This window comes from Pristiophorus japonicus, chromosome 17 (genome assembly GCF_044704955.1).
Source record: "Pristiophorus japonicus isolate sPriJap1 chromosome 17, sPriJap1.hap1, whole genome shotgun sequence".
Classification (NCBI taxonomy): domain Eukaryota; kingdom Metazoa; phylum Chordata; class Chondrichthyes; family Pristiophoridae; genus Pristiophorus; species Pristiophorus japonicus.
In genome coordinates, this window is record NC_091993.1 from 7,583,264 (window position 1) to 7,600,168 (window position 16,905).

The following is a 16,905-nucleotide window of genomic DNA, read 5'->3' on the forward strand; positions in this document are numbered from 1 at the left end:
CTATAAGCTACATCTCAACTTACAGATCTTACGCCTGCACAACTTATATAAAGTAATTTTTACAAGAAACTGCTTTTGTTTACGTGGAGCTTTTCTGCAGGATCATCTTGAATTTACTATTCGGATGAAGACAGATGCAATGGTCACCATTCCTTGGACGCTGATTAAAAAGCAGATAAAATGGAGAAGGCAAGATCTGGCAACTGTGAAAATCAAAGATGCCCTTTGGTTTACCCTCAAAAAGAGAATCGCATGGTCCTGCTATTCTCCACAGGCAACAACCTCCCCAAAACCCAACAACACAAAACCACAAAAAATGCAAGGCAGGAATTAACTTTCTCGGACTGATGGCTCTACATTCTTCTGCTTACATGGTTTTTAGCATATCAGAACCCTTTCACCAAATTAAGCCGTATAATTCTCTATTGGGAAAATAACAGGTAATTAAAGGAAGTGACAATCCCAAGCCTCAGGCAACACATGTTCAAGCTCCAGTGACATAATTTATGACCTCATCTAAATCACGTGTTGACATTACTACATTGCAACTCCCTCAATACCTATCTATTACTCTGTGCACATCACACAGGAGAACACACCAAAAGGATTACATGGCTGGCAGATAATTAAACTTATTTCATAAATTGAGGAAGAACCCTTTATTTACAGATGAAAGCATAATTAAAGTTTCTAGAGTTTTAATTTGTAGTTATCTATGAAAAGGCGACACATTTAAAATCTACATATTCCAAGTCTCCAGAATTTACTCCGACTGAGGGCAACAGTTGCATAACTTTTGGGCTGCCTTTTATACCGGCTGCACAGCATACTTGGTTTTCACAGAATGTGGCCACTGCTACTGATGAGCTGCGGCAATTATAATTTGTTTTTACTCTGTTAAAATAGCATTTTGCACACTTAAGTGGTATCACTAAACAGTTAACAATCTAATTAATACCACATTAAAATACCAAGCCGTTCTTACCCACTGTGGCCAATAACTTTGTTGTACAGATAAGATGGTAGTCCGTATAACTGAAGGTTGTTGTCTACATATACATACTGCAGCTCTGGATATCGCCCGAGGTCTTAAAAAGAGAAAATAGACATCGGAATGGCTAAACAGATTAGCATTAGAGAAATTTACTTACAAAATAATTATTGAATGGTGTTGATGTAGGTTTCTCTATGTTCAAAAAAAAACGAAACACAAATCTTGTTACACAACTTGCTACAAACCTGCTGAATGACTCCTCCATTTTGATTTGGCTGCTGGCAAACCAGTTACATTTTTTTTCCTCTGCAAACCAAATGGTCGAGGCCTCACCTTTAAATGCTGGTTTTCATACTTGCATTACCTCAGTTGCTTGATTTACCTTACTCATAAGTATTGAATTCAGAGAAACATAGCATCAACAAACAAAACTGGGTGGCTGGCTCAGCAAAGAACGATTGAAAATGATCACTTCGGACACTTGGCAGCTGATTCTAGAAAGCACTGAAACCCACTTAAAACCCCTGCCGCAGTTCAAAGGAGGTACTGATGCTCCTGTAAATGACCAACTATGAGATAGAAACATAGAAAATAGGTGCAGGAGTAGGCCATTTGGTCCTTCGAGCCTGCACCACCATTCAATAAGATCATGGCTGATCATTCACCTCAGTACCCCTTTCCTGCTTTCTCTCCGTACCCCTTGACCCCTTTAGCCGTAAGGGCCATATCTAACTCCCTCTTGAATATATCCAATGAACTAACATCAACAACTCTCTGCAGTAGAGAATTCCACAGGTTAACAACTCTCTAAGTGAAGAGGTTTCTCATCTCAGTCCTAAATGGCTTACCCCTTATCCTTAGACTGTGTCCCCTGGTTCTGGACTTGCCCAACATCGGGGACATTCTTCCCGCATCTAACGTGTCCCGTCCCGTCAGAATTTTATATGGTTCTATGAGATCCCCTCTCATCCTTCTAAACTCCAGTGAATACAGGCCCAATCGATCCAGTCTCTCCTCATGTCAGTCCAGTCATCCCGGGGATCAGTCTGGTGAATCTTCGCTGCATTCCCTCAATAGCAAGAACGTCCTTCCTCAGATTAGGAGACCAAAACTGAACACAATATTGCAGGTGAGGCCTCACCAAGGCCCTGTACAACTGCAGTAAGACCTCCCTGCTCCTATACTCAAATCCCCTAGCTATGAAGTCCAACATACCATTTGCCTTCTTCACCGCCTGCTGCCACTGCATTCCAACTTTCAATGACTGATGTACCATGACACCCAGGTCTCGTTGCGCCTCCCCTTTTCCTAATCTGCCACCATACATAGAATATACTGCCTTTGTGTTTTTGCCACCAAAGTGGATAACCTCACAATTATCCACATTATACTGCATCTGCCATGCATTTCCCCACTCACCTAACTTGCCCAAGTCACCCTGCAAGCTTCTTAGCATCCTCCACAGAACTCACACCACCCCCCAGCTTAGTGTCATCTGCAAACTTGGAGATATTACACTCAATTCCTTCATCTGAATCATTGATGTATATTGTAAATAGCTGGGGTCCCAGCACTGAGCCCTGCGGCACCCCACTAGTCACTGCCTGCCATTCTGAAAAGGACCCGTTTATCCCGACTCTCTGCTTCCTGTCTGCCAACCAGTTCTCTATCCACATCAGTATATTACCCCCAATACCATGTGCTTTAATTTTGCACACCAATCTCTTGTGTGGGACCTTGTCAAAAGCCTTTTGAAAGTCCAAATACACCACATCCACTGGTTCGCCCTTGTCCACTCTACTAGTTACATCCTCAAAAAATTCTAGAAGATTTGTCAAGCATGATTTCCCTTTCATAAATCCATGCTGACTTGGACTGATCCTGTCACTGTTTTCCAAATGCGCTGCTATTTCATCTTTAATAACTGATTCCAACATTTTCCCCACTACTGATGTCAGGCTAACCAGTCGACAATTACTCATTTTCTCTCTCCCTCTTTTTTAAAAAGTGGTGTTACATTAGCTACCCTCCAGTCCATAGGAACTGATCCAGAGTCGATAGACTGTTGGAAAATGATCACCAATGCATCCACTATTTCTAGGGTCACTTCCTTAAGTACTCTGGGATGCAGACTATCAGGCCCTGGGGATTTATCGGCTTTCAATCCCATCAATTTCCCGAACACAATTTCCTGCCGAATATGGATTTCCTTCAGTTCCTCCTTCTCACTAGAACCTCGGTCCCCTAGTATTTCCGGAAGGTTATTTGTGTCTTCCTTCGTGAAGACAGAACCAAAGTATTTGTTCAACTGGTCTGCCATTTCTTTATTCCCCATTATAAATTCACCTGAATCTGACTACAAGGGACCTACGTTTGTTTTCACAAATCTTTTTCTCTTCACATATCTATAGAAGCTTTTGCAGTCAGTTTTTATGTTCCCAGCAAGCTTCCTCTCATACTCTATTCTCCCCCTCCTAATTAAACCCTTTGTCCTCCTCTGCTGTATTGTAAAATTCTCCCAGTACTCAGGTTTGCTGCTTTTTCTGGCCAATTTACATGCCTCTTCCTTGGATTTAACACTATCCTTAATTTCCCTTGTTAGCCATGGTTGAGCCACCTTCCATGTTTTATTTTTACTCCAGACAGGAATGTACAATTGTTGAAGTTCACCCATGTGATCTTTAAATGTTTGCCATTGTCTATCCACTGTCACTCGCCAGTCTATCCTAGCCAATTCACGTCTCATACCATCAAAGTTGCGTTTCCTTAAGTTCAGGACCCTAGTCTCTGAATTAACTGTGCCACTCTCCATCTTAATAAAGAATTCTACCATATTATGGTCGCTCTGCCCCAAGGGGCCTCGCACAACAAGATTGCTAATTAGTCCTTTTTCATTACACATCACCCAGTCTAGGATAGCCAGCCCTTTAGTTGGTACCTCAACATATTGGTCGAGCAAGCCATCCCTAATACACTCCAGGAAATCTTCCTCCACCGTATTGCTACCAGTTTGGTTAGCCCAATCTATATGTAGATTAAAGTCGCCCATGATAACTGCTGTACCTTTATTGCATGCATCCCTAATTTCTTGTTTGATGCTGTCCCCAACCTCACTACTACTGCTTGTTGGTCTGTACACAACTCCCAGTAGCATTTTCTGCCCTTTGGTATTCCGCAGTTCCACATCATCCAAGCTAATGACCTTTCTAACTATTGCGTTAATTTCCTCTTTAACCAGCAATGCTACCCAACCTCCTTTTCCTTTCTGTCTATCCTTCCTGAATGTTGAATACCCCTGGATGTTGAGTTCCCAGCCTTGGTCACCCTGGAGCCATGTCTCCGTGATGCCAATTATATCATATTCATTAATTGCTGCCTGCGCAGTTAATTCGTCCACCTTATTACGAATACTCCTCGCATTGAGGCCTTTAGGCTTGTCTTTTTAACACACTTTGCCCCTTTAGAATTTTGCTGTAATGTGGCCCTTTTTGATTTTTGCTTTGGGTTTCTCTGCCCTCCACTTTTACTTTTCATCTTTCTATCTTTTTCTTCTGCCCCTATTCTACTTCCCTCTGCCCCTATTCTACTTCCCTCTGTCTCCCTGCATAGGTTCCCATCCCCCTGCCATATTAGTTTAACCCCTCCCCAACAGCACTAGCAAACGCTCCCCCTCGGACATAGGTTCCGGTCCTGCCCAGGTGCAGACTGTCTGGTTTGTATTGGTCCCACCTCCCCCAGAACCGGTTCCAATGTCCCAGGAATTTGAATCCCTCCCTTCTGCACCACTCCTGAAGCCACGTATTGGCCGACTGGATGGGTCGATAATGGTCAATGCCACATTCTCCCAAGCAGTGCCCTCACTGAGTGAGCACAGGAGTGTGGAGGCTTTTTCCTCACCTTCATTCATTCTGGTGCCAACTTGTTGCCCAGTTTTCAGTTTATAGGACCTGGGAGATGTCAGGCATGTCAGCCTAGAACGCCACTGTATTTTCTAACATCAAGGATTGGCATTTTCAGAAAGAAAACTACAGAAGGGGCGGGAGGAGGGAGGTATACAACACCAGAGCTACCCAATCACACAATAAGGATAGAAACCTATAGTCTGTTTGATAATAGCTGGCATTTCCAGACATTAGCAGTGTAGTGGTGGAATGGGTTACATATATTAAGCAGATTATCTCAGTTTTTCAAGTGCACACCATTGTAAGGGCAAAACTTAGAAAAGGTGTAGTGTCTGGATCGTGGAGGATAAGGTCCATTTTAAAGATTGGCTGCTATTAAACGGTTGAAAGATATGATGGTTCCATAAAACAAAGTGACAGAAACAGGGCCTGACGTGTATGACGCATTCTGATGCCCATGTGAATCTGCAATCTACATGGAGATCAAATTCACAATAACCAACAATGTTTTCATAGTGGGATATCAATATAGTGCAAATTTGTAATATAATTTCCTCCATATCAGATTATCCAGTTCAGATTGCCTCAAAAATGGAGTAAACATTTGGTGATTAGAACCATGCATGTAATGAACAAATACATTAAAACTATGGATCATTTGAATCTTAGTAAGTCCAGCTTAATGTGGGTGCACCTGAATTTATTCCAGAAGGACCTACTCCCATTTCTTAGCCAAGACCTTCCAATCTCTCTCAAAGAGATGGCCTTTAATCTATTTTTATTCTATGTTCTTTTCTGGATCCAAGAATCACAATAATGAAGTCAACCTTAATTGGGGGGGGGGGGGGGATTCTTTCTTTAAAGTTATTAAATACATTCAGGAAGTCAGTTATTTTAGAATTTAAATTTTGAGAAGACTGAAAAACCATCTGGGTCAAAATATCTGTCTCCACCAACACTTTATTTTCAAGATTTCATTGGTTAATTTTCAGTTCCATGGTACAATTTTCATATCTGAGAATTGAAAAATGTTGGTCAGAACCTCTGCTATCTCCTCTCTGACTTCCTTCAACAGTCTACAATGTATACCAGCAGGGACCCGTGACTTACATGCCTATTTTACTATTTTTTTCGTGTAAATTCCTTTTCTACTCTTATGTCTACAATTATTTCACATTCTCCTCTAGTACACTTGCATTCTCACTTCTATTTATTTGCCATATTTTCATGCCCATAATTAGATTTTACTCCATCACCATGCAGTCCTATCCTCTATTCTTTTCATTTATAATATACTTATAAAAGCCCTTACTATTTCTTTTGCTAGCTATTTTGATATTCTCTTTTAGCCCTTCTAATCTCCCTTTTCACTTTCCGGCTACACTTTCTATATCCCTTATGATTTTTTTTTAGTATTGCTAGCCCTAGTTTTATCATGTATCTCCTTTTTAGGTTTGTTTAGTTTCTGTCACATAACTTTACCCTTTGAGCACTTCCTTCACCTTGCAACGATATCTATATTGTACTTTATCCCTATCATAGTTACAGTTTTCCTACTCTGTTCCATTTTTCTGTTTGCTAACTGATCTGCCCAGTTAATTTGGGCCACATCTTTTCTTATCTCCATGCACTTTATCAATTCGCCAACTTTATCTATAAATGTTCATTGTCCTTTTCAGTTTTCATACTAATTAACTATGTTGTGGTCATTATTTCTCAAATTCCTCTTACTTGCTCAATAGTTATTTGCCCACTTCATTTGAGTAAAGATAACTTACTGGTGAGACTGCACCAGGAGTATTGTGTACAGTTTTGGTCTCCTTATCCAAGGAAGGATATACTTGCCACAGAGGGAGTGCAACGAAGGTTCACCAGATTGATCGCTAGGATGCGGAGATTGTCCTATGAGGAGTGACTGACTAGACTAGGTCAATATTCTCCAGAGTTTAGAAGAATAGGTGATTTCATTGAAACATAATTCTTACAGGGTAGATGCAGGGAGGATGTTTCCCCCGGGCTGGGGAGTCCAGAATCAGGGGTCACAGTCTCAGAATAAGGGGTCGGCCAGCCATTTAGGACTGAGATGAGGAGAAGTTTCTTCACTCAGAGGGTTGTGAATCTTTGGAATTCTCTACCCCAGACGGCTGTGGAGGCTCAGTCATGAAGTATATTCAAGACAGAAATCGATGGATTTTTGGATATTAAGGGAATCAAGGGATATGGGGATAGTGGAGGAAAGTGGAGTTGTGGTAGATTAGCCATGATCTTATTGAATGGCAGAACAGGCTTGAGGGGCCGAACGGCCTACTCCTGCTCCTATTTCTTATGTTCTTATAATCTGTTTTTTAGTGGTGTTGGTTGAGAGATAGATGTTGGCCAGAACATTAGGAAAATTCCCTTACTCTTTGAATAGCGCCATGAGATCTTTGACATCCATCGAAGAGGTCAGACGGAGGCCTCGGTTTGGTGTCTCATCCAAAAGACAGCACTTTCGATCGTGCAGCGCTCCAGTGTCGGCGGAATGGGGGGGGTGAGGGGTGTTTGGCGGAGCAGGAGGGTCGATGGAGCGGGGGAGGGGTAATCGCCTTCGCAGGTCGACGGCGGAGAAGCGGGGGGGGGGGGGTTTCAGCGGCAGAGCAGGCGCAGCAGTTCCGGGTCAGGGGTCGGCGGTTCCAGGTTCGGCCGCATCAGCGTCCAGGAAAAACCTGTGTTGAAGACCTGCAAAAAAGGTAAGTTTTTATTTTTTTAATTCTTTTTCAGCGATTTAGTAGGCAAGGGTTCTGTGACTGTTTTGTGAATTTTTATTTTTTGTTATTTGGAATTTTCTGTGTGTTTCTCCCCCCCCTCCCTAAGCCCAACTCGCAGCGGGAATCGGTTTAAAAAAATGTCCGGATTTTGAAACATTTTCGGGATTCCGGACGACCCCGCCACGGATAGGCCCGGTGTCCGGATTCCGGAACATTCTGAATTTCGGATCTCTGGATTACAATGTAATATCTGTATTACAACTGAAGTAATTTGAGTTTCTGCTGGCACGTTGCTCTGCTCAAAAACTCTAGGCTTTGTTAGAAACCATCTGTGACAGTATTACTGGTGACACTACAATAACAAAATTAATATTTAGGTTGCAATTGCTCCAATATTTTAGAATCCAAGTAATACTAGAAAAGAAAAGTGTCAGGAAACAGCAAGATCATATTTCTTTACAGAACTCTCCTCTGAGAAACAGAATGACTACAATAAGCAATATTTGCTTCGAGTTGAGATCTTCCAGCCATGGGTAGACTCCCAATACAACCAAGAGGATAGCTGTAATAAAACAAACACACAAAAACCTCAACAGGGGGAAAAAAGCAGCCTTATACACATTCTAGAAAATCAGTTTGTGCTCCAGAGAATAGGATAATACGGAAGTAAGTTTTATTAGTATTATGGATTCATTGAGGCAAAAATTCAAATACCTCAGGGAGCTGTTAAGCATGGGATGATAGTCAATGTAGGCCGCAAGTAAATGTGCAAATAGAGAAATCAGCAACTAAAATCCAGAGTTCTCTTGTGCATCTAGCTAACTTCATGCTATGAAGCACACTGGTTTCCCGTAAGAGTTATGGATACCTCAGAGATGTGGGCTTGAATATCACTCAGTCTGGATCCCACAAAAGAGGTGTTTAACTAATGAGTACAAGATAAAGACACCTTTCTTAAACCAAATGAGAGGACTATGACATATAGTTAAAATGTTGTCAAATGTTTGGTGGAAGGGAAACAAATGCAAACCCTAAGCAATCTGGATTTGAACCCAGAGTCACAACAACCTGAAGGTACAACATCAAGGAGAGCCGGTGACTGGGTCACGGTGACAATCAAGGCATCAGACACTGAATCTCTCGACTTCATATTATAAAACAGCCTTAGTGGAAGAACAAGAAACATTATGGCGTGATGAGCAGCTGCAGTGGCACAGCGTGTTTGAGCTCTAACATTCTGTGCCACTTTGAGACAGGATGTGGATTTGTTCTTTCATTCTCAGTGTGGTGCATTCCGTGCTGTTGTGGGAAGGTATGGAGTGAATGGCAGGTGCATCCTCACAGGGAGGGAATAAAACTAATGGAGTGAACCTGCTGCCATCTCATCACCTTGTGACTACGCATAAGTATACATCTCTGGGATATTTAATTGTCATTTAAATATTTATATTTATGAGGTGCATACCATTATATATGGATCTATATTAATATGAAAAATCACTCCCATCTGCCACCCTCTGATATCACACTTTTTGATTGGCTGAAATAAAACAAATTATAGATAATTATTCCGTCTCAAAACAAACCTGAAGCTCAACCAATCAAATGGAGTAAAATATTTAGACATTTTTTTCATTTGTCATTTTCCTCCTCAGCCTGCTGACTGAGGGCTCAAATTAAGGTTTCTAACATAATAGTATTAAAACATTAGATGCTTCACAATAGCATTAAAGTCAATGATAACATTTTCTTTTGCGTATTTACAATGCATGCAATAAGGGTTGTAATTCCAGGCTTCAGCCTCTCACTAAATCACGGAGGCTTAGGTTAATATTTTCCCCACAGATATCACTCTGTGTCTTCAATTCCTTGACTGTCACAATCTGACCATGGATAGAGTGCAGAATTTCCCAGCAAATATTAAAATTATTCTCCTCTTTTGTGGGATCCAGACTGAGTGATATTCAAGCCCACATCTCTGAGGTATCCATGCAACATGAAGACACTGTTCCCTCATGCTCCAACACATTTGGGCCTGAATTCACACATGCTCGTGGGGGTCCCGCAAGTTCCGGGTGTAGGTATGCGAAGTGCATGCGCCTAAACCCGCAACTTGCCACCCGTCAAGAATTCTCTTGACAGATCCACTGCATCCGAAGGGAAAGGGCCTCTGTGGGCAGAGATTTAGGCTATTCGCTCAACTCCTGCCCAGCGAATACCCTTCAAAGTCTTATGCCTGCTTTTACCAGCGCAAGAGTTTTAAAAAGTAGAAAAATAAAATGTAATCACTTATTAATATATTAAAAGCCCTGTCCATTAAGGCAAGTTTATTTTTAGCCCTGTTAAAACATATTTTAAAAGATATTCAAAAAGAATTAATTTTCGTATAAAATATTTAATTGAATTGCATTTTAATTAATTTTAAATATGTAATGTGTTTTTTGTATTTATTTAATGTATTTGTGTGTTTTGGGGGTTTTCCCATTCATACTTATGGCAGCTCCGTAGAAACGGAACTCACCACAAGAATGAATGGCAATACTCCCACTTTGATAGGTTGGGCCGGCCCACGAGATCCCAACGACGTGTACGAACCGCTCACGTCCCAGGGATACATGGGCTCTGCATCGACCAGAAGTCTCCGAACCTCCGGAACCAGCAGGTACTTTCGTGGAAATGTTTGCGGGCCAATTTAAGTTCCTTTCTTGTTCCAAATGATGTTGAAGCACACCTGGGAAATGATTTTCAACAGATTTATTCAATGAAAGATTCACATGCAAGCTTAGTATCCAGGCATTTTGTTTTAATTCAGAGAAAGTGCCTGTGTGCCAGTACTTGTTATTTAGAGTAGAGTTGAAAAGCATGAACCACTTTTTTCAATAAAATCTAACATACAATATAAACCATTAACTGTAGACTTGTATGTGTGCAAAATTCTCGAAATGTTCATGATTAATATCAAGACTGAACATTCAGAACGTGCCAGGAACATGCTGCAATTCAGTAAGGAGTGACTATTTAATGAGGTCATTTTGTACTGGGGTGTTTATTAAAGGAACTATGAGATAGAATTTCCACAGGGGGCAGGGGAGGGGGTTTCCAATCTCCTGCCGTAACTCTGGCGAAATCTCCAGAGAAACGGCATAAACCACCATTTATGCCATATCTCCGGGGTTTCTGTTGAAGTTACGGTGGGAGATAAGAAAAACCGCTGTGGAAATTCCAGGCGCACGTGTCTCATACCTGGTTACCGTTGGTGTCTGAAGACGCATTTATTTTACAGGAAGCAATCAGAAAATGCTTACTTCAGTATTTCTGGGGCGCTTCTGTACAACTTCATTTCAAATGTGTCCTCCCCAGCTCCCTTCCCTCCTACTGCAAGACCCTATATTCCACCCCCCAAGTTCTACCAAACCGTAGATTTGTCCACGCCAGTTTTGCAAAACCAAAGAATTATATTCTACCATCAAACCCCAGGATCAGCCCCTTAGTACGACCAATCCACATGACCACCCTCTCAGTGCTACTGAAACCCGGTCACCTGATCCTATTCTACTAAGGATTCTGAAGTTTGGTAAAATGAGGGAGGTGGTTTTGGGATTAGGTAGGGCATGCAAATGCTTGAATGTTTGGCAACTGCAGAAAGTAAAGGTCTAATGAGGAGGGAAAGCAGTACGTTACTGTAGTAGCTGCTTTGTCTCAGTTGTGATGCACCATGCAAGACTTATAATTCAACACGTGAAAAAAAAAACTTAGTAAAGCTGGAGCAATACATTTGCCCTGTGCCACACTGTCGTGTCCAGCTGCTCAATCGATTATCTTCATCTGTGCCCAGCTCCAATTGGACTGTATCACTAAGGGGAATGTCCCTCTTCAGTCCAGTGCCGAGGGAGTGCTGCACTGTCAGAGCTGCCGTCTTTCGGATGTGACGTTAAACCGAGACCCCGTCTGCTCTCTGAAGTGGACGTAAAAGGTCCCATGGCACTATTTCGAAGAAGAGCAAGGGAGTTGTCCCCGGTGTCCTGGCCCCTAGTTCTAGATTCCCCCACAAGGGGAAACATCTTCTCTGCATCTACATCTTTCTAACACATCCAGGAGCATATTGTAAAGCAGCATATTGTAATCCAGGCAATGGAAGCATTGCTTCACAACCACAAAAGTTTGCTCTCACTTTGATGCTGCCTCAGTAGAGACATGAGCCATAAATTCAGTTGACTTCCTTTCATGTTCACTGAAAAGAAGCAGACAGTACTGTTGCAAAATAAAGGTGAGATGTAAAGTACCAGAGAATCAGACACTAGAGGCTATGATCTACTGCTGGCAGCTACAAACCATCTGTATGTTCAGGGATTAGAAGCAAGCCCCCAGATTTCAATTGGTGGCTTAAATTACTACATAGGTGAATCAACTCCATGCACCTTTGGGAAGCAAGACAAAGCCATTCCTTCTCTGCTGCAGCAGCTTTTATACAAGTCTCGCAATTCATTGAGCAGCAGGAATTCCCAGAAAGTACCTGCGTTGGCCAATTAACAAGTAATCGCATGCATTTTAAGTTACTATTTGGCTCAGTACACAGTGAGATTTCACAACTAGCGATCACAGCGGAAGGCGGCTTTACTTCCCGCACTAGAGGAACATAGATTTTGGGCACATGATATTATAATTAGGAATAAATCATAAATACTAATGACAGAAAATGACACTAGATTCTTGAACACTTCAGTATAATCTCCTGAGATCTATAGCTGGTAAGGTCTGAATATCCTAACAGTCATTTTCCAACCTTTAAAAATAAATGAATTTGTCACACTTGACTTTCAATCTTTGTACTTTGTGCAAAATTAAATGATCAATTTCTGCAGTGGAAATGTAAGACTTCTGCAGGGATCACAATAACAGCATTAAACAATAAGTTAATAAAAACTTAAACTGTACTCAGCCTGGAGCACCTCTTTTTTTTACATTATAACAAAATGATAAATTCCTAACTATTACACAATACAGGACATAATGCATTCTGGCAGGTATAACTAATATGAAATCGAAAATGCCCACATACAACCAAAATCCGAAGTGACTCAACTTGTTGTGCACTGAATAATTTTCAAATCAACTAACTGGTCACACTCCACGGGCTAAATGCCAAAGAAATAATGAGACAGATGACCACTTTAGACATGGCTCATTTCCATCTGCAATGGATAATTTATTTAGCTAATAAGCTGTAAATTAAAGTGAAACTTTTAACAGATTAGTGTCTTGCCCTGAAACAGCTATAGTCTTGGATAAATTAATAAAAAGATCAGCATTTTATTGATATTCTGTATTTAAACATAAAATCATCATGTACTTTTCATGGGGGCATAAGTCTTCAACTAAAAGGATTCTTTACCAAAGTGCAGTAACTATATGGACTTTAGGGTGCATACACACTGCAAGTTTAGTGACTGAGAAGCAATTTCTGCTTTGCCCAACACTAAATCCAGAATGAAGGCCTGACCTGAATCCAAAGCAAAGCAAGACACCCCGGAGAGGTTAGTCACACACTACATGGCGTATGCCCACTGTTAGACCAACTCCGCCTCTAGATACATCACCTCCAGGGTCCCCTCCAAGTCACACACCATCCTGACCAGGACATATACCACTGTTCCTTCCTCAGCATTGGGTCATAATTCTGTAATTCACGACTGTAATGTCTGCACCTGAGAGTATACTCACAGGTTTGCAGAGCTGTTGAGTTGTGAGTGGCTTAGCTAGTCGTGTGATGTTCACAGGACTCAATAAAACCCCAGCCAGTTGGGTTTAGGGGATCCACAATGAGGCATGTGGTTGTGAGCATGGTGGAGAGAGGAAAGACCAGGCCCTCAAATCTACCACCAAACTCATGGTCCACAGGGCTGTAGTAATACCCGCCCTCCTGTATAGATCTGAGGCATGGACGATGTACAGAAGGCACCTCAAGTCGCTGGAGATATATCACCAATGATGTCTCCGCAAGATGCTGCAAATCCCCTGGGAGGACAGGCGCACCAACATCAGTGCCCTCGTCCAGGCTAACATCCCCAGTATTGAAGCACTGACCACACTCGATCAGCTTCGCTGGGCAGGCCACATAGTTTGCATGTCAGATACGAGACTCCCTAAGCAAATGCTTTATGCGGAGCTCCTTCAGGGTTACCGTGCCAAAGGTGGGCAGCGGAAACGTTATAAGGACACCCTCAAAGTCTCCCTGGTAAAGTGCGACATCACCACTGACACCTGGGAGACCCTGGCTGAAGACCGCCCGAGGTGGAGAAAGTGCATCCGGGAGGGTGTTGAGTTCTTCAAGTTTCAACGCAAAGAGCGTGAAGAGGTCAAGCACAGGCAGTGGAAGGAGCGCGCGGCAAACCAGTCCCACCCACCCCTTCCCTCGATGAATATCTGTCCCACTTGTAACAGGGTCTATAGCTCTCGTATCGGACTGTTCAGCCATCAAAGAACTCACTTTGGGAGTGGAAGCAAGTCCTCCTCGATTCCGAGGGACTGCCTATGATGATGGATGAACTGGTAATGTGTAGTGTGATTATTAAACCGTTTCTAATAAACCAACTAGTTCTTCACTGCAATGTGTTGCTATGAATTCTTAAGCAAAGAACCCATGGAGCAAATACATCACACACCTACCTAATGCCATCAGCACCAAGACTGTAGTGGTTCAAAGGAGAAGGCACAGCACCAACCTCTCAGGTCAACTCGAGATGGCCAATAAATGTGGCCTTGCCAGCATAAGCCACAACTCAAGGGACCCCTCCTTACCTGCAGATGGTCCCCGCTTCCTGCCACAAACCCACCTCATAGCCTATTCCATTAGTAGGAGTAACTGAAACATTTGCAGAGTTAAGATTTCTGAAACAACAGCCTACAATTGAATTTATGGCATCCAAAACTAGTCGAGTTATTTTTCTTCTTAAACAACTGCAATAATTCCCCAAACAAACCTTCCCAAGGAGTAAGGCCTGGCCAATTTAAAAAAAACTATGTACATGAGAGCTGTAATAAAACATCTTGGAAGCTGTGAAAGCTTAATTTCTCAATTCATGTACATGACCAGAATATTTTATTGATGGGAGTATCACAGAATTTCTAATTTTTGTTAATGATTGGGAAGATAGTAAGCATGGTCAAGAAATCCAGTAACATTTATCCAGTTACCACTAAAATCCAGTCTTACTCATTAAAGTCAGAAACATTTTAAATAAATCAACATCCTAGGTAATCTTTTGTCTCAGCTGCTCATGAAAATGCAACATGATTTAAAAAAAAATGTAAACTCTACCCAGATAAATGTTCATACATGATATTTAGTTGTCCAATTTTAGATTTTCCTAGCTCTGCTTGAAGCAAGTAAACTTCAGTTTTTCCCTGGCGGTTTGCTTTTAATCTAAATTAACAAAAAAAAAATCCTTGGCATGGACAACATTGATTTTCTGGAAGCTTACTGGCCTTCAATGCAAGATGATTTTTTTATTGTATAAATAACCCCTTGATAATTAGAGTGTGATGCTGAAGGATCCAACTACACAGTTTCTCCCACCTAGAATGGCTTACATTAATTCACAGAAAATTGTCTCACAGCCTCAGAAGCTATATAATCGAGGTAAACTACATTCTGGGAAGTTTTCAATGTACATGAGAAAATCAATAATTAATACTAAAATGAATGCTGCCCACTGGCAATAAGCATTGTTACTGGTGTGATACCAGCCCTTTAGTTTGAGATGCTAAGTGTTCTAAATTATTCTATTATAGCTTGGGAGTGGAGATGGTGAATCATTATTTAAGAATTCTTAACAAAAACTAAAAGTTAACAGATGTGAACTTGTTGCAAAATAAAAGTTACCTTTGGATTCTTCCACGATTAAAGAATAGATGATAATATGCTTCTATAACAATAACTTACATTTATATAGCGCCTTCAATGAAGCACAATGTTCCATGGTGCTTCACAAGAGCGATATTAATCAAAATTTGACATGTATTGCATGGGAACAAATCAATAGTTGAAACTCACCTTGTGGTAAATATTTTAAACTGTTGCTAGTTACAGAGAGTTCATTCAAATTTGGCAGCATGCAAAGCTGTCTGGGTAAATCCTTAAGGTGGTTGTGGTCTGCTGCCAAATACTGCAGGGAAAAGCATAAATGAAGACTCTCTGGCAATGTAGTCAAGCAATTGGTGGAGACATCTAGAGTCTGCAGTTCCCTCAGATCTCCAATTTCTGTTCAGGAAAAAACACAACCCATTAACAATCGTGAACCGTTTATACTGTTTCATCATATAGTTCACAATGAAAAAGATAACATCCTTTGGAAGAGGGTAATAAGCCTTCCCTCCAACAAAAAAAAAATCAGGAATTAAACTGGATGTTGAAGCGATTCAGTATAAATGTTATAATTGTCACTTATCAGCTGCATTTTTATACTTACATAGCAGAACCTATGTTCCCATGCATCATTAAAGTACAGTTGCATATTATTTCCACTCCCCCTCCTCTTCCAGAAAAAAATCTAATTTCCTGTCCAAATTTATACGTGGATATAAAATTACATCCAAGTAGGCTAGACGTGAATCAAAATCTAGCTCTTAGGAATGACAACTAAATATGTTAAACATACAAGAACATAAGAAATAGGAACAGGAGTAGGCCATACGGCCCCTCGAGCCTGTTCCGCCATTCAATAAGATCATGGCTGATCTGATCATGGACTCAGCTCCACTTCCCTACCCGCTCCCCATAACCCCTTATTTCTTTATCGTTTAAGAAACTATCTATTTCTGTCTTAAATTTATTCAATGTCCCAGTTTCCACAGCTCTCTGAGACAGTGAATTCCACAGATTTACAACCCTCAAAAGAAGAAATTTCTCATCTCCGTTTTAAATGGGCGGCCCCTTATTCTAAGATCATGCCCTCTCGTTCTAGTCTCCCCCATCAGTGGAAACATCCTCTCTGCATCCATCTCGTCAAGTCCCCTCATAATCTTATACGTTTCGATAAAATCACCTCTCATTCTTCTGAATTCCAATGAGTAGAGGCCCAACCTACTCAACCTTTCCTCATAAGTCAACCCCCTCATCTCCGGAATCAATCTAGTGATTGTGAACCTTCTCTGAACTGCCTCCAAAGCAAGAATATCCTTTTGTAAATATGGAAACCAAAACTGCACGCAATATTCCAGATGTGGCCTCACCAATATCCTGTATAGCTGCAGCAAAACTTCC

General features: G+C 41.4%; 1 protein-coding gene across 3 annotated transcripts in view; it reads right to left on the reverse strand.

Moving 5' to 3' along the window:
• Positions 1–16,905, reverse strand: part of lrrc28 (leucine rich repeat containing 28) — a 129,578-nt gene that overhangs the window by 23,907 nt on the left and 88,766 nt on the right. For all 3 annotated transcript variants that reach the window (XM_070858319.1, XM_070858318.1, XM_070858320.1), the window contains exons 6-7: positions 15,697–15,903; positions 986–1,088 (exon numbers count right to left, since the gene is read on the reverse strand). In XM_070858319.1, the coding sequence (XP_070714420.1) occupies positions 986–1,088; positions 15,697–15,903 (310 nt within the window). The remainder of the gene's footprint in view (positions 1–985; positions 1,089–15,696; positions 15,904–16,905) is intronic.